Source organism: Babylonia areolata, chromosome 4 (genome assembly GCF_041734735.1).
Source record: "Babylonia areolata isolate BAREFJ2019XMU chromosome 4, ASM4173473v1, whole genome shotgun sequence".
Lineage (NCBI taxonomy): Eukaryota > Metazoa > Mollusca > Gastropoda > Neogastropoda > Buccinidae > Babylonia > Babylonia areolata.
In genome coordinates, this window is record NC_134879.1 from 32,835,176 (window position 1) to 32,854,045 (window position 18,870).

An 18,870-nucleotide genomic window follows, 5' to 3' on the forward strand; every position below is an offset into this window, starting at 1 on the left:
CAGTGATTAGGGTTTGAGGCCCCATTTCAGCATGGTGTTGTGTCCTTGGTAAAGGCACTTGACTCTGATGTTCATCACTCCACCCACGGTTGATTGGGTACCTGACTTCCATTGGGGAAGGTTAAACTGATGGAAGGAGAGGATTTGACCCAGCCTTTCTATGCTGTGCCCTTGACACTGGTGGTTAGGAATTCACTGTCATGGTAGCTGTAAAAGGCCATGGGACACATCGTGGTTTTGTTGTACTGAGCAGTAAGCTAGAAAATTGGCAGATTTGATGATAACTTGCATGTATCTATCTTGTTTTATTGATTTTTTGTATATTCATACTGGACATATGCATGCAGCAGATGTCAGCCTAGTGAAGTCAACTGGGAAAGTAAAGTGACTTTGTGTTAATATTTGCTGTGTCGTGATGGACACTGAAAATACAACATTGTCATAACAAAACTTCATTGCTGAAATATGCTGTGTCATGGTCATGATGAACACTGAAAATACAGCATGGTCAAAACTAAACTTTATTGCTGAAACATTGATTCATGCTGGCTGTTCTGTATGGTGAATGTTCACATTATGGTTCAGATAATACAAAGGAAAAATTAGAAACAAAAGCAAAGCAGTACAGCTGAAAGATCTACAGTGTAACTATCACTGGTTGCATTAGTCTAATACTGTTGTTCTAAGAAAGCACTTATTTCTCTGCTTTGTGAAACTCCAAAGTTTCACAGTTGCAAAATTTGAGAATGTCTTTTGAATTTCCTAAAGTACCATGCAAGCATAATTTGTGGACCTGTTTAAATCTGTTGTGTATGGGTTATGGAAACATGAACATACCCCAAACAAAGTACAGCTGCTCAAATAACAAAATAAAAACGGTCATGCACGTAAAAGTGTGTTTGTGTGTTGTTAACTTGGTTGGATCTCGACTTACTTGTGCATCAATGAAGTAAACACGTAAGTTGCCCACAAGCGCTGAAGAAATCTCAGATTCAGACTGTCTGAATGCTTCCAGAATGGAAGAGATCGCAGCTGTTCAGAACACTCATTCGATCTTCCTCGACATTAGGCAGCTCCTTTCCCAGGCATGATCCACAATGAGGATGATGATTTTTTTTTTATGATGAAATGTTCTACATGTATCTAAACCATCTTTAATTGAGGAGACACTCCGACAGGCAGGAAAGTAAAAAGCATATTTAGCACTGTATTCCACCACAATATGCAAGCAGTGATACCTTTGTGTAAACGTATCTCATTTGTTTCCTGGCTCACTGCAAGTTTTAATTTGTTTTTTTACAATGTTCATCTGCTTGATGTTGAACTGCAGAGCAACAACAGAGAAGATTATAGTTTAGAAAGTTTGAAACTGCAAGTGAAAGTGTTTGCAGGAGAATAAGAGAAATCTACAAAAGCCCTTTTAGCATGACCAATTTTATGAAAAATCAACATATAATTTTTATGTCAAGTGACCAGCTGGCTGCCACATCGATGGATCATTTTAAAATTGTATGCGTCAGTGACCAAAAGGAAACCTAAACCCTGCATGGGTGGAGAGTTGTGGAGGCATCTATTTTTAGAGGTGTGTGGTAAAACTGGCATATACTGACAAACTGATTAATTTGTGTGGTGGTTTGGAAAACCAGCTTGAGTTTCTGCGAACCTGTTTTTAAAAAAATGTGCAAACACACATGCGCACAAACACACACACACACACACACACAAAGACACACACACTCTCTGAATTTCTTTCTGACTGGAAAGTTGCCAAAATCTCTTTCAAAAAGATTATTTCTTTATGTAAGTGTGTGGGTGTGGGTGTGTGTATGTATGTATGTATGTGTGTGTGAGAGAGAAAGGGATGGTGAGCTTGGGGAGCATGAAATAATTTTCTTAATTTACTGGTTTGTAAATATTGGGTTAAAAAACTGATGCTGTGCTGACCACCCAAAAAAAAAAAAAAAAAAGGAAGGTTTGGATTTTGGAACCGATTCCCATTTCTATGTATTTTCCATACATGATGGAGCAGAGGCTTGCCTGGTTTTCAGCGGGGACCCGGATACAGCGTGGGTACTGTTATGAGGCCCAGATGGATGACAAGCCCCCAGACATCACACACCTGGTCTTTGTCATCCACGGCATTGGGCAGAAGATGGACTCTGGAGCCATCGTGCGCTGTGTCAAGGAGTGAGTCACTTCCCTTTAAACTCTGCAAGTTCTCTGTTCTGTATCTGCATTCTGTTGGTCCATATCTGTTTCTGCCATGCGTGTTAATGTGTGCGTGTGTGTGTATGCTTTGTGTGTGGGTGTGTGTGTGTGTTTGAGAGTGTGTGTGTGTGTGTGTGTGTGTGCGTATGGCTATGTATGTGTGTGATTGGGTGTGTGTATATGAGAGAAAATGTGCGTGTGTTTGTACGTGTGTGTGTGTGTGTGTGTGTGTGAGTGAGTGTGCGTGTGTGTTTGTGTGTATGTGTGAATTTGTGTGTGTGTGTGTGTGAGATCTTAACGTATATTCACTAGAAGTGTTTTAGACGGGTGTGTGTGTGTGTATGTGTGTGTGTGTGTGTGCATGTGTGTGTGTGCTGGCCACCTGTGTTAACACCTGCCTCTGTGTGTGTGTGTGTGTGTGTGTGTGTGTGTGTGGTCAGCCTGAGGGACAGAGTGAGCTCCTTGCAGCATAAGCTGTTCCCACAGCTGAGCTCTAACAACCAGCGTGCAGAGTTCCTGCCTGTGGAGTGGAGGTCCTCCCTCAAGCTGGACGGAGGTCAGTGGTGACCACACACCCGGCATGTCCAATGCCATGAGTTCAGACATAAACCCTCTCTGCTGGTCAAACCCTGTGTGCTACCTAGTTATGATCACTGTTTTATTAACAAGCTTGTGTCAGTATTGGTAATATGTATAAGTTTGAATTTACATTGTACTTAAAAGATTCAAAGAAATTAAATCCTTTGCCCCTTTTTGCATGTGGAGGGTACAGTAGAATACACAGTGAATCACAGCTTCAGTCCAATGTCACTGAAACAAGCAAAACACACACATGCAATCATGCACGTACAAATACTCTCTCTTTGTGTCTCTCTGTGATGTACACAGGGTTCCCACAGAGTGATGGATGTCTGGAAAAGTCTTGGAAAAACAGGAATACCATTTCCAGGACATGGCACTCCCCAAACGATCAGCATCACAGCCAGATACTGAGATTGACAACATTCTTGTGAAGAACTGGAACAGGTCTGGCATCAACAGGGTGAAAACAAGAACGTTCCCAGGAGCTGACCTTGGCAGTGATCACAACCTTGTCATGATGAACTTAAGTTTGGCTGAGGAACAACAAGAAAGAGAAAAACAGCCAACTCAAATTCAACCTTGAGATACCGAAAGATCCTGACAGTGCTGAACAATTCAAATCAGTCATTGGAGGAAAAATCGCTTCACTACTTCAGGTTGAAGAAGATCTTGAAGCCCTCACAAATAGTTTCAACCAAGTGTTGACAGAAACAGCAACAGAGGTCCTAGGGGTAATGTGATGGAAATCTAAGCCATGGATCACAAGCAGATCCTAGAGATGCGTGACACAAGGACTTTACAAAACACAAAAGAAAACTGAGAAAGGAAAGGAAAATTGCAGTTATATATATATATAAGATGATCGGTCAAAAGAAAATTGAATTGAAGAGCAGTGTGAAGACATTGTGAAAAACCTTGACAGCAATGACAGGGGTAGCAAAGACAACATTAACACTGTCCAGACTGAAACCTGTATGGAAGGATGACATCTCTGTGAAACACAAGATCAGACTTCTCTGTGCACTGGTATATTCTATCCTCCTGTATGCATGTAAAACATGGACCCTCACAGCAGATTTGGAAGGAAGAATTTAAGTCATGGGAACAGGGTTTTATCGCTTGATACTAAACGTCAGATAGTGATCACATCACCAATGCGCAAGTGAATCAAACCATCAAACAGCACATTGGACCTTTTGAAGATCTGTTGACAACAGTTCAGAAAGGAAAGCTGCACTGGTATGGCCACGTAACAAGGTCCAGTGGTCTTGCTAAAACATTCCTCCAAGGAACTGATGAGGGAGGGAGACAGAGGGGAGGACAGAAAAAAATGATGGATTAACAACTCTGCAGAATGGACAGGAAAACTTTGCAGAGACCCAGGCTTTGACACATGACCAACAGACCTGGCAGTGCCCCAGTGACTCTTCACAGAGTTCAGGGAGAAGAAGACCCTGCACAGTCTGGAAGGGTTTTGGAATTTTCATGATACTGTTCAACAGATCTACATTACTGATAGAGATTTTGCCTCCTCCCCTGTGTGTGTGTGTGTGTGTGTGTGTGTGTGTGTGTCCATCAATGTCTTCATATTCTTTGTTAGTCTGTTAAAATATTCTATGACAGTGTCCCTTTCTCTGTCCTCCCACCACCCCTTACTCCCAGTCCCCTTTCCTGCTCTTTCCCTCACCTCTCACTCTGTGTACATGTTGGTGCAGTCCTGTGTAGTTGTATGTGACTTAAATTTTGGGTCTTGGAAAATATAATGCTTGATTTTGGAAAAATATGGAATGCATGGGAATACTGTATACATGTTATTCATTCAGAAGCATGACAGTCCATGATGTGTGTGTGGTGGTTGTATGGTTAACTCGCTGGTTCCAGACACAGTGGAATCCATCACTCCCAACAAGATGCTGGGTGTGCGCTCCATTCTGAACAGCAGTGCTATGGACATTCTGTACTACACCAGCCCCATCTACAGGAATGAGGTACCTTCTTTTTCTCCTTTTTTGAAATGTTTTTGTTGTTGTTGCCCCAGAACTGTGGACATTTTTTGTTTTCTTTATTTTGATATGAATAATGAGGGGGTGATGACATTTGCTGCTTTTCTATGGGGTTCCATTTAGGTTTGGTATTACTTGACAAGGCTGGTTCTGTCTCCAGCTCCGATTCAGTGGCATTGCTCCCATACTGCTCATTCGGACACCCTCATACATAGCCAAACCCAGGTTCATCTGTCACAGTCCCAGTACTGGCAGTCAAAAGGGAACCATCAATGTTAAATCATTGGGAGGCTACACACCAGAGGAGACCCTGCACCTGCACTGCTGCTGAGTCACTTTGGTGGTGTTCAGTAGTGCCTGTTCTGATTTAACATACTTAGGACACCACCTACTAAGCCCCCTACTGATGACAATGATAGCTTAGTTGCGGAGCCACGCTGAGCAAGCGTCTCCCCTAGAGTGGAGAGTAGAGACCACCACCTTGTCCCTCCATCGACAGTCCCCCATGATTCTGTTGACACCGAAGACTGTGACAGACATTCACCTGAAGGACAGAAATGGAGGGGAATTGAAACTAAGGTCACCATGAGAGCAGGGCATGAAAGGATGATGATGACGATGATGTTGCCATGGAGGTTCATTCGGTTTGGGACTACATGACAAGGTTGTTCAAGACGCTTCCTGTGATAATGATATTATGACAGCCTGGACTCATAAAATTATATCCTGGTGTCAATAAAGCTGAGAGATAACAGACACCTGAAGTCTTTGTCAGGAAATTTGAACAGTGTTCCCAAAGATGTGCCTGTGAAGTGGATGACCCTCTGCTGTGGTCCCAGTTTTCCTGCTTGAGCCAGTAGCCAGTAGGCTTGGGGTAGGAGCCTAAAAAACCACCTCTGATGGGGTTTTAGCCCATGTGCTCTCTTTCATCAGTCTGCAGTGCTAACCATTTCACCACAGTGACTGTTTTGGGTTGTTTTGTTTTTTCCCCCTTTGAGACAAACTTAAATTCTTAAGAAAAACTTTAAATGTTATTATTATTATTTTTTAATCCTTTGGTGAAAATTTGACAGGATGATCAAAGTCAGAAGCATGTCATGAATTTGACTGTACTTATGCTTAATTTTCTTTTCCAGGTTTTTTTTCAGGCTCCATGTAGTGATAGTTGTTGTTTTTTAGCACTGATATAGCCCTGTAAACAACATAGATGAATAAACATAAATCTTTTTTTTCCTTTTTTTGTGTGTTGTTTTTGTTGTTTGTGTATTCACTTTTTTTCAGTCCAGGTGATAACATCCTTCATAGCTCATAAACAAGGAAAAGCAGTGCAATGTTAGAAGAGATGACAGATAGTACAGCTACTATCAGTACTGAACTGGTGATTCTTTGCTTAGTATCTTCATGTGTGATGACAACCAATGGAATATGATATCCATACCATGTGGCTATTTCCATAAATACTTCATATGTATTCCTTTCATACAAGAAAATAGTAATGCACATTACATGTTACATACATACATACATACATACACACACACACACACACACACACACACACACACACACACACACATATATATATATATATATATATATATATATATATATATATATATATAGTACCCTTGCCTGAAGAAGCTGTTTTTACAGTGAAATTTTGCTGCTTTTTTTAGAATACAAGTTTTAAAGACATGAAGAACCTACTGTTGTTAATATTTTTATATTTTACTGGTCTTGGTATTTACCTCAGTGCTTTCTGCAAGGAGCGGAGCCCAGGACACGAACAGAGTGTGAACTATCTGTGTGTGTGTGTGTGTGTGTGTGTGTGTGTGTACACAGAGAGAGAGAGAGACAGAAAGAGAGAGAGTAAAGACAAGACAATATGTCATACTCTTCAAATGAAGCCCTTGGGTGAAAAATCAATAGTGAAAGTGGACAGTCATATTTTTCTTAGGGCCGGTTATATAATTTGTATGATATGTATATGAATGATTTAATGTGTGCATCATTCCCAGGACAGAGTTGTGTGCTTGGTGATTTCAGATCCTAGCCAGCCTTCACACAGAGCTGATCCGACTGTATGAGATGTTCTGTGCACGCCAACCTTACTTTGAGGCCAACGGGGGGAAGGTCTCTGTCGTCTCACATTCTCTAGGTAGGTGGTAAAGTTGAGTTTAACCATCTTATGGCTGATGCCTCAAGGTCACAGTTTTCAGAGCTTCGGTCTTGGTTTGGTGAAGGTTGCATTGTTCTAGAGGATGAGTTCATAGGTAGGTGTAGACAGGATGTATTGAAGATCAGGTTCCTGCTCTGTCTGTGTGCTTTGGACTTTTCTCTCTCTTGGCAGTCTTCTTCCCCATAGGGTATCATTGGTGTTTTAGCAGATAAAGGGTGCAAGTCGTCCAGCATGCGCCTGGAATCAGGCACATATTATCTTGACTTTGCTCCCTTTGGGTAGTTTCCAGCATGGAGACATTTTTGTTTGGATATTTTCTGGCATGCATAAATTTTTGTAACCTGCTCCCTGTCTTCGATTTCTCTGTCAGATTATTATTTAGTGACATTATTTTGTCTGCTATGAAACTTCAAATAAAAAAAGTAAGAAGTAATCTCATTCAGTTTTGTATTCCACAATGTGTCGTATACATGTGTTCGTTAACACACTTATCTAGAAAATATCTATTTTTTGATTCAGTATTGTTACCATTTGCTGGAAACCACAGGAGTTAATTGTGTTGGCTCACTCTCTGCTGATTTTGTTTTGAAAAGTGCATTCACCAAGTCAGATATTGCGACAGTGACATCCAGTGTCATGTTTTTGACAAAGCTTGAGAGTGAACATTTGACGAAAAGTAATGAGAAAAGTGTGAGAAACAAGTGGAAATGGGATTGGCTGAAGACGAAAACAAAATCAGATTTAGATTTTAGAACTGGCGCAGAAAGATTGAAACTGCAGGTGTGAGTTTCTGCAGCAGCATGCCATATGGTTGGATTGAAGAATATGGATCCAGTGGAAAGAAAATGCTGACAAGACACAAGTGACCTGACACACAAAACATGTTGCAGTGTAGATAACTGTATACATGATGGAGCAACTACATGATCTTTCATCAATAAAAAACAGATCATTACTGACCAAACTGCAGAAATGAAAGCCATTTTATGCTCAGTTTGGCAGAAAACTATGTCATAATGTTTTGGCAATCTAGTGGTGAATTTTGTGTAGACAGACAGCTGCAGACAAATGGGTGCTCCAGGATTTTGCATTATCAAGAACAGCTGCTTTTTCATCAGGGCTCAACTTCAGAGGTCCATTATGTGTAACCATTAACTGACTCAAATGACCACAATATGACAACCACAATTATCCTCCCCTGCACCCATACCTTTCATGAGCGAAATGCGTGGTCTCGGACAGCACTAATTCAGCCTCTCCCCTCATCCCTCACTCTTTGACAGCACTGTGTTGACAGTGAATGAGTGACTGCTGTTCAGAGCTGGAGAACCTGAGACTGGCCACATACAATGAAAGTTTTTTGTGCGTGGACAGAAAAAAAACACTTTGTAAATGCAGTCTTTCCACATTAGCTCCAGCTGTGCAAGGAGTGTTGTCCCTAATGGACAACTGAAAGTGACACCTGCAGACTTTAAAAAAAAAATTTTTTTTTAACACAATGGGTGTGCTGTATGTTTTGCTTTACATAAAACTTTGCTATTGTTTTGGTCCAGTGCATTTCCCTTTTTACCCTTCAGTACTAGTAGGCCTTTGTTGATGCTATGGTGGATACTGCATTCTTATTTCTGAAAGTCCCATCCACTGTGAATGTTCAGATGGCTGCTAGATCTTTTCTTTGAAATTGTGATTCCATGTTTGCTATGTTGGTTAAAATTCTTTATTTTTCTCTCCACTTTTTGAATATTCTCAGATTTCACAATCATTCTCTCCCAGATCTCTATGTTGAAAAAATAACAGTATGGCAACAGTGTTCAGGCATGATTCTCTGTTTCACTGAGTCTGCATTATGACTTTAGGCTTCTGTCTGGGCAGAAAGAAAAAAGATTTCAGGCTTGGGTTGGTCTCACTTTCTGTGCTTGCACCTCTGCAGATAAAGATTGAATGGTATCCATGCTTTGTGAAGGTAGTGCAGTTCACCTTTTCTTAATGCCTCAGATCTCTTTCATGTTTTGTTCTTCCTGTCATCTTCAGGATCCATGGTGACAGGTTGGGATGAATGTGGGAGCACTGGGAGGGGTGGAGATTATTTTGGTGGAGAAGAGTGTTGGAAGGGGCACATGTCATGTAACATGTGTCATGTCATGTTACACACCAACAGACATGGACAGCCCCTTTCCTGAATGTTCATGAGTAAAGCCAAGCCATGAAGAGATAAGACCTGACGAAAGTCTAACAGAATTATAAATAAAAAGATGTGAATGAGTAGATAAATAAATAGATAAAGTTAATTCTTATTTCAATTTCACTCTCTTATTTTCCATTCATCTTAAAACAAAGTCATTAACTTGACTGTGGTGTTGTCCACAGCAGTCAGATAGTCGCAATGAAAGGTTTGAAATGAAAGAAGACAAATTCTGAAAAAGGGATGTGCCCCAGTGCTGACACTGCGTGCGTGCGTGCGTGCATGCGTGCGTGCGTGCGTGTGTGTGTGTGCAGGCAGTGTCATCACATATGACATCATCACAGGATGGAACCCTATCAAGCTGTATGACCAGTTCGTCAACGCTGTCTGTGTGAGTACTGCTGGCCTCTTCATCTGTCTTAGTGCTGTGGTGCATTTTCATCACAACAGACTTTGACAATTGTCTTCTTAACTCACTCAGGACAGCCAGCCCTCTCCTCTCCCCTCACAGAGAACCCTTCGGATGTCAATGGGTGTCTGAATGACACAGCCTTTAGCTTCTGTGGTCAGGAATGCAATATTATTTGTCCACATCCATTTCTTCAGTATAAGAGCCTTCCGCTTGTAATATTTTAATGATATTAATTGCAGTGAAATGCTGTGATGGGGGCCTCTTTTGTTGTTCGTATGGAGAGAGTTAATGGTACATTCATTTAGTGCTTTCAGACCTCTCAAAGTGCTCTGCAATAACATGTCAGTCACACAAGATCACACATACACCACTTACTTCTGGGCACGGAACAGAAGGCATCAAAGTGAAATGTGTACATGTTGCTTAAACAAAAGGGGCGGTCAAAAATGACATATACAATTCCAAGTTGCTGAACAAATCAAGGGGAACCTTACAAGTATGCCACCAGGTTAATATTGTTTATGTTAATAGCAGTCAATGTTTTGTAATTATACATGCATATATGTGCGTATGCATACATACACACACACAAACTCCCACACACATACACAAAACAAATAACAGTCTGCTTCAAAATATTCAGAAATACTAATAAAATTTCCAAACACAAGGAATGTTTCTTTATTTTCCTGTATGTTATTGTCTTGTCGTCCGAATGTGAGTGTAGGATTCAGCAGTGAATGATTTATTGTCATCACATGCATTCATTCTGTATGTATGTTCCAATGTTCAGATGTGGACAAGTATGTTTGTAAGTGTATGTGTCTGCATATTGTACATGCTATGGAGTTCAGTAAAGTGTAAAGGGCTGGGGGCTGGGGGTTGAGCTGTAGGGGGAAGAAAGAAGAGGGAGGGGTTGTCTTTGAACACTCATGTGATGTTTGTAGAGAGTAATTGTAAATGTGGTGTTTGTAGAGGGTAATTGTGAACAGGGTGTTTGTAGAGAGTAATTGTGAATTTGCTGTTTGTGGACAGTAATTGTGAATGTGGTGTTTGTAGAGATATTGTGAATGTGGTGTTTGTAGAGAGTAATTGTGAATTTGGTGTTTATAGAGAGTAATTGTGATTTTGGTGTTTGTAGAGGGTGATTGTGTATGGGGTGTTTGTAGAGTAATTGTGATTGTGGTGTTTGTAGAGAGTTATTGTGAACGGGTTGTTTGTAGAGAGTATTTGTGAACAAGGTGTTTGTAGAGAGTAGTGTTTGTTGAGAGTAATTGTGAATTTGAGAGTAAATGCGAATTTGGTGTTTGTAGAGAGTAATTGTGAATTTGGTGTTTGTAGAGAGTAATTGTGAATGTGGACATGAGTATCTTGTATGGTTAAAGGTTAAAGGTCCCATAGCCCTTTATGTCAATGGGGACAGTGAATTCATACCCACCGTGTCCAGGGCTCAGTATAGGAAGGAAGGGCCCAGTCCTCTCCTTCCACCATGCTAACCTTCCCCCAACTGTAAACAGCTACCCATTCACACCTGAGTGGAGTTCAGAAAATCAGAGTGAAGTGCCTTTCCCAAGGACTCAACACCATACTGAAATAGAGGGCCTTGAAACATGATCAAAGGCTAGCCCTTGTTGGTTCTGCCAAGGCACCACCACTGTCTTGTATGGGGTGTGGGTTTGATTTAAATCTTTTCTTTTGGGGAGTGGCCCGTTGTACAGTTGATATGAAGATGTTGACAACGATGCCGCTGTTTATGCGCTGCACGAGTACAGTTTTGAGGTATGTGTGTTGGTGTGTTTTCAGAAAGAGCAGGAGTTACATGCCAGGCAGAACCAAGTACCCTTGAGTGTATCGCTGTCGCAGCAACTGAACTGTGCTAAACAAAAGTGAGTGCCTCTGTGATCTATAAAGCAATTCTCTCTCTCTCTTTTTTTTGTTTTTGTATGTGTGTGTGTGTGTGTGTACACACTTCATACAATAGATATATTTCTGTATCTGATCTGTTGATCAGTCATTCTGTATATACCTATGTGCTGCATACATATATATTTATCTGTTGATTAATCTATATACCTAAATACTACAAACATAATGGCTTTGAACCAGCTTGTTAACGTACATGAACCAGTCAAAGTGAAGGCTTTGAACCAGCTTGTTAACGTACAGGAACCAGCAGAGTAAAGGCTTTGAACCAGCTTGTTAACATAGTAAGCAGCAGTAGCATTTCTTCATCTGCCATGGTGGAACGGTGGCCCATAGGTAATACTAGGAAGTGAGCGTCCATGGGTTTGAGTCCCATACATGGACCAGGATTTTTACACACCCCCAACCCCCTCCACCAGACCTTAAGTGTTGGTCTGGGTGCTAGTAGTTTGGATGAAATGATAAACTGAGGTCCAGTGTATGTGTCCAGCACTTAGTGTATATAAAATAACCCACAGCAACAAAAGCGTCGTTCTTGGCAAAATTCTGTAGAAAAATTCACTTTTTTTGGTAAAACAGACTTGTAGACAGAAAAAAGAGAACTATGGGTGGTGCTGCACTGTGGTATCACACTCTTCCCAAGGAGAGCAGCTCCAGTTTGACACAGTGAAATCGGTTTTGACAGAGTTGATAAAATATCATACATCTTCCATCCAGTCTTGTTTTTTGTGTGATGAGCTTGGCAAGCATTTGTCTGTTGTCGTTTTTTTTGTTGTTTTTGACTCACTTCTGTAAACAAAGTGAGTCTATGTTTTAACCCGGTGTTCAGTTGTCTGTGTGTCAGTGTGTCCGTGGTAAACTTTAACATTGACATTTTCCCTGCAAATACTTTGTCAGTTGACACCAAATTAGGCATAAAAATAGGAAAAATTCAGTTCTTTCCAGTCATCTTGTTTAAAACAATATTGCACCTCTGGGATGGGCACACACACAAAAAAAAAAAAAAAATGAAGCCTAATTATATGCAAACTGCATTTACTGTTATATTTATATTTTTTGTATTCGCTAAACTTGGCACTTTGATATGATATTCTGACCCAACAACAAGAGCAGTCATTATTATCATTTGTTGTTCAAACAGGAACTTCTTTTGCTAAGCATGGAAGTTTTATTTATTTGCAAACATTTTGGTGCAGATAGTAAAAAAGGGAAATAATCTATAATTAATGCTAGGGGACTTAATTTGCTTTAAACTGATCTTTCTCATCTTAAACATTACATTTTGAAATTATGCTCAGTACATAAAAAGCTTGTGTGTTTCACTCTCAGTGTACAGGGCTTTCACTATGTTCATTCGCCAAAGTGGTCTTTTTCGGAAAAAAATAAAATCAATACGACGAGTGGACTTTACAGATCTATTGGCTGAGCCCTGAAGGTCATGGGCAAAAATCAATTACGTACACATATTTATACACATTCAAAGCGCGTGCTCATATTCTTCACGAACGCGAACGATGCCATTTTGTTTCAAGTTGTTGACCTGCCCGTTCAATCCTATATTCAATGGACAATACACGATAACATGTGATGGAAAGTTGAAGAAGGAGACCGTTAAATATTTATTCAGAGAAAGATTTGTGAATGCCTCATCACTTACTGGATTATGCCCCAAACTGCCATAAATATGTCCACAGGATCAGTCGGAATTCACAGTTAAAAATTGTAAACTATGCGAGTTAATACCCTTGAATTCATCATGATGATAAGAAAAAATGTCCAGTCTTGACTTTTCTCAAAATGAAGTCCTTTTCACTTCTTACGACGTTTAGAAGTACTTGTACTTGGCTCTACATGTTATTAGTTTAACAAAATACTAAATTTTCATATCAACTTTAAAACTATAAAACTAGAATGAACATAAAAGAGAAATTGAATCAACCGTGTTGTACTACATTCCCGGCAGGTGTAACTAAACTTGTACATCTATCTAGATCTAGAGAAAACGGCTAAATGTTGCAGTGTGATTGCGGCGATAGCCACGTCTCCTTTACCGTGAACTTAAAAAGAATTTTTAATTGCTCTTAATGATTTTTTAAATGCCCAAGATACACCAGAATAATATGATTTAAACAGAGTTCTCACTGCGAATACCGCAAATGATTTATCGCCCTTAAAGTATGTTTCTCACCCGAACACGCGGGGTTCGAATCTGGTTAGGACTTTTTTTTTTTTTTTTTTTTTTTAACCCGAAGCTTTATAATAACAAATACAGAACACATTTTAACGATTAGATTTAAAAAAAAAAGTGTATCACAAGTGAGTCTTGAAGGCCTTGCCTCTCTTGTTTTTGTTGTTGTTGTTTCATTGTTGAATTGTCTATACACATGCTTCGGGTGTCACAAGTTTGGTTATGGTTTTATATGTTTAGTTTTGTTTGGTGGGCTGGTGTAATAAGCCAGTGTTGCTACGCATGAAGCCAGTACAGCTGGTGACATGCTTGAAGTGCAGCATGCTGGCTCCTTCTACTGTCGGGTACCTACCCATTCACAGTTGGGTGGAGTAATTAAAACTGGAGTTGAAAGGCTTTCCCAAGGGGACAACACCAAGCCAGAATGGGGCCTCAAACCCCGATCACTGGTGAACAGTGGATCAGAAATCCAACACCTTATTTTCCCCCACCCCACTCCCCCACTCCCCCGGCCTCCCTACCAGTTCCCCCTTTTTTCTTAACCTTGATGTTTTCTGCGACAGGGTGATGGAGCTGGAAGTCTCTTTGGAAAACCTGCATGATGAAGAGCAGGGGAAGCCACGCTTGCCTTTCAAGGTGAACATTTCTGGCACTTAGGAGAAAAAAAAAAGAAAGAAAAAGAAAGGCCAAACTTGCTTGTTCCAAAATTTCCATACACAGTGTAAAATTGCAATAACAAAAATATGGAGAGACAAGATAACGGACTGCATTTCCAAACTTACTTAAAATTTCTTCACCTTATGCAGACATGCCTACCGTCCCTATGTTTCCCAATTTGTCCTGGAAAAGACAAAAAATTTAGGAGGTGTCCTGGAAATATGGATTTTTAAAGCCCATCCCACATAATTGGAAAAATTTGAGCGTACGGATTTGACCAAGACATCTTAAATGAAAAACTTCGAAGTTACAGTGATGAAATAAACATTGCACAAATCTTTGGCGTCACCTACCCCGTTGGCACAGCAGTGCATATGTCTCCTGCCATCTGGGAAAAAGCTCCTGCATTGTGAAAATAAATGTCACACGAACTGTGCATGCATCCAGGATTTTTTTTGCCTGTTTTGGATGTTGGTACAGTCACTGTAGCCGTTGTTTTGGTTTTCGTTGGTTTTCGCATTGCCATATTTTCTTTCTTGCATGACGTCACCCCTTCTGGCTAACCACCATTTACATGGCTTTGTGTGTGTGTGTGTGTGTGTGTGTGTGTGTGAAGAAATAGAGAAGGGTGATGTCAGAATGAGTACTAGGTTTCTCAGAAGAGTGACTGAATGTGGACAATCTCTCTCTCTCTTTACCCTCTCTTACTATCACCACACACACGCAAGCACACACGCACGCACACACACACACACACACACACACACATGCACACACGCATGCACGCACTCACTTGCTAATACACACACTACCCCCCCCCCCCCCCTACTACCCCCCCCACCACACTATATATATATATATATATATATATATATATATATATACTTAAATGAAAAGATGTTGATATAAAAAAAGAAACAAAATGCATGCGCACATTGATCTTACCATTTCCCCCCTCCTGCTCTCTCTCTCTCTCTAGATATATATATATCTATCTATTTATCTATCTATCTATATATATATATACACACACACACACACACACATACATATATACACACATATATATATACACACATATATATGTGTGTGTGTGATATATACGCTCCACATTAAGTGTGAAAAGCTCAAAGACAGGCATCGTTAATTGTCCCTGATTTTTACTTTGTGTCCCTGATTTTTGTGGTCCATGTCCCTGAAAGTGAAATCTGGGATTAGGCATGTCTGCTAATGTAAAATTATAAGTGCAAAAATTTAAAGACAAGGCTGCATTTGACTGCATTTGAAGAAGAATGTATCTAAGGAGTGCTTGTCTGTAAAAGTATACTTTCACAGTGTGTTCAGATGTCTGTGTTTGTATGTGCGTTTACACATGCACCAGTATGTGTGTTGATAATAATCTTCCTTTATTTGATGCAGCATCAGTGAAAAGCAATTAAAGAATGGTCTTGATTTCAAAGGATTTTTTTTGTTTCTATTTTTTATTTAATATTATTGTAATATTTTAAAATTTTCTCTTTCATCAGCTGGAAAACCTGTTCTGTCTGGGCTCCCCGCTGGCAGTGTTTCTGGCTCTGAGGGGGGTTCGACCCCAAGGCACGGGATCACCGGACCACTTTCTGCCTGCAGGTATCTGTCGGCGAATCTTCAACATCTACCATCCCTCTGACCCTGTGGTGAGTGAGTGAATCCCTCTGACCCTGTAGTGAGGGAGACCTGTATCAATGTAATTTGTTAGTGCTCGTGTGTGTGTGTGTGTGTGTGTGTGTGTCTGCATTGACATATTTGATTTGTCTTGTTCCTTAGTCTTGATGATAGTGCATGGCTGTAAATTTTTGTTTCCCTTTGTGTTGATGTTACCTGTTAGTGCTCTGGGCCCCTGTGCTAAAGAGGTAGAGTGGGTTATAAATGCCTATGATTATTGTTTCACAAAGATGGAAACCAGAGGGTTGCATAGTATGTGCAAGCATCAGTGGTTGGAAGAAATGAGTGAACTGACACTGAAAAGTGTGCAAAATGTTAAAATGGTGTATGGATTAATTCAGCTGGGCTATAAGCAGTATTGATGATGATAATAATAATAATAATAATCATGTGAATGACCTTGACATTGCTGAAATGTGTGGTTGTGTGTGACTGACGGTGGTGCTGTGTGTGGTGTGGGTGCAGGCATACCGCCTGGAGCCCTTGGTGCTGAAGCACTACGCCACCATCATGCCCCTGCCCATCCACTACTTCAACGCCACAGTGCAGACCCCCTACACCTTCATGCCCCGTAAGGCCTACGCTGCCCTGAGTGGCACCTCCGCTGATGACCAAGCCACCAAGGTCAAGGTGGAGAACAGCCTGGAGTGCTCCACAGAAAACTTGGCCCTGCCCCAGACCTCGTCTGACAAGACCGACAACAGGAGTGACGGTTCTGCCAAGAGCTTTTCACTCAGTCAGTTGGTTGGGGGTTTTTTGTTTGTTTTGAGGGGGGTGGGGGTGTGTGGGAGGAATGTGGATGTTGTATTGTTGGTGGTGGTGGTGTTTTTCTGTTGCTTCCCCACCAGGAGGTTCCAGGTCGCTGATACTGTCGCAGCCTGGTTGGTGATGTCGAGCTATGATGTCTGATGTCGGGCTCAGCAGGTGCCATGTTTCGTTTGTTCAGTCACACTCTTGAAAAATGACCTGTTGTTCAAGATGAGCTAGAGGACACCAACAATTCTGATAAGAATGCGTTCAAATTAACAGTAATTTTCACCCTAAAGCATGTCTTTGTCCCTTGGACCCTTGGACCCCTGCCCCTTGTGAGGTCAGTGTAAGGTATGGATTTGCTTCCTGAGCATAATACTTGTGTTCCATGATTACCCAGCATCACAGCCTCGCATAGAATTTCACAGCTACAGAGGTGGTGTTGTTGGTGCCCCTGAGGTGTTCGTGGGAGTTCTGAGATTCAAACCCCCATGCTGGCTGGGTGGGATGTGATTGTTATGGGATCTTCCAGGTCAGGTTTGGTGCAGACTGGCAGTACCCAAAACCCTCTACTGTGTGTAAATATGAAGTAGGCAGAATGCTTTTCTTTCTCCTGTGCATGACAGTGCCATCTTGGGTTTTGTAAACACAAGCTCGTTGTACTCACTACTCTGATAGTGGGAGCATGGCTGACCATGAGACAATAAACCGAAGTCCCGAATGCAACATGCTCTTTGCACACATAGAATTCACAGCAATAAAAGGGTTGTTCCTGGGAAAATTCTGTAGAAAAATCCACTTTGATAGTGAAAGAAATACTTGTAGGCAGAAGGAAAAGGGGTGCGGTTCTGCACTGTGGTGATACGCTGCCCCAGGAGAGAGCATCCCGAATTTCACACAGAGAAACGTACTGTGACAAACAGTACAGTGTTTCAGTATAAAGAAAGGTGGGTGTGAAGGCTGACCGATGATGGATGCAGTGTGCTAGGTAGCCTACAAATGCAGTTGTCTGCTGATTCAGTTCGCAGCAAGGGGAGCAGGGCCTTCTTCACTGGCATGTGATACACACTTAATCCAACAAAGGAATTGGGGAGGGGAGGGGGTGGGGTGGGGTGGGGAAGACACTGCAAAGCAGATTTGGGGTGAAAATACGAACATTGATGTGACCTTGACCTTTGACCACTAAATTTACAACACAGTTATATTCTAGACAAATCCAAGTTTAGTCATGCTTCTACATTTCTCCAACTCTCAGTGTTGTGATCTTGAATTTTTACCATGTCTCTTGACAAGGAATGGTGTAACAGACAGAAAATGATGAAACTGATATATGTATATATATGTTGTTTTTTTGTTGTTACTGTCTTCCAACAGGCAAGTGGTTCTCTGAACGGAAGACCAAGAAGGACGGGGAGGAGCTGAGTGCTGAACTGAAGATGCTGCGATCCATGGACCGCGAAGCCAAGCGCAGACAGAGCAAAGTTCACTACCCAGAGCCTCAGGACATCGACAAGACGGGTCAGTGGGGAGGGGATGGGAGGGGGGAAATGGTGGTTTGGTTTGTTGTGAATACTCTGTTTTGTTGGTGTCAGTGTGTGTGTGTGTGTGTGTGACATCCAGAGGTTTGATGTTGGGATGTCTTTTCCTTTATTTTGTGGATAAATGTGGCTGACTTACTTTTAACCTCTTCAGTGCAGGCAATGTTTTCACTTGTGCTTCCTATGTGCCAGGTAGTGTTTGGTCGCAGAGGGTAATAATTTAGAGGAAGCTTTAGCATGCAAACTACTGCAAGAAAATATTCATAACCCATATTTTTCTGAAAGGAAAATGAACAGACTATCAGTTGCAGATAGTTTCAGGTTTATCTAACATACTGATTAGCAAGGAGTGAAGCTCAAATGTGACATTAACAATTTTCACATATTTAAAAAAAATATGATATAGATTGTTGGTAAAAGCAGTTGAAATAAACCTAGAAAATATATAAAGACTAAAAACTAAATGACAGCATAACTTATGTACACAATCATGAATTATAATCCAAAGTTTAGTACTCTACACATTTTCAGCTCATCATTCACT

At 41.0% G+C, this 18,870-nt stretch overlaps 1 protein-coding gene across 2 annotated transcripts in view; it reads left to right on the top strand.

The window, feature by feature from the left end:
• LOC143281084 (phospholipase DDHD1-like) overlaps positions 1–18,870 on the top strand; it is a 38,337-nt gene that overhangs the window by 10,217 nt on the left and 9,250 nt on the right. For both annotated transcript variants that reach the window (XM_076586022.1, XM_076586023.1), the window contains exons 4-13: positions 2,049–2,187; positions 2,649–2,764; positions 4,672–4,778; positions 6,840–6,951; positions 9,469–9,545; positions 11,370–11,452; positions 14,241–14,313; positions 15,861–16,010; positions 16,504–16,774; positions 18,163–18,306. In XM_076586022.1, the coding sequence (XP_076442137.1) occupies positions 2,049–2,187; positions 2,649–2,764; positions 4,672–4,778; positions 6,840–6,951; positions 9,469–9,545; positions 11,370–11,452; positions 14,241–14,313; positions 15,861–16,010; positions 16,504–16,774; positions 18,163–18,306 (1,272 nt within the window). The remainder of the gene's footprint in view (positions 1–2,048; positions 2,188–2,648; positions 2,765–4,671; positions 4,779–6,839; positions 6,952–9,468; positions 9,546–11,369; positions 11,453–14,240; positions 14,314–15,860; positions 16,011–16,503; positions 16,775–18,162; positions 18,307–18,870) is intronic.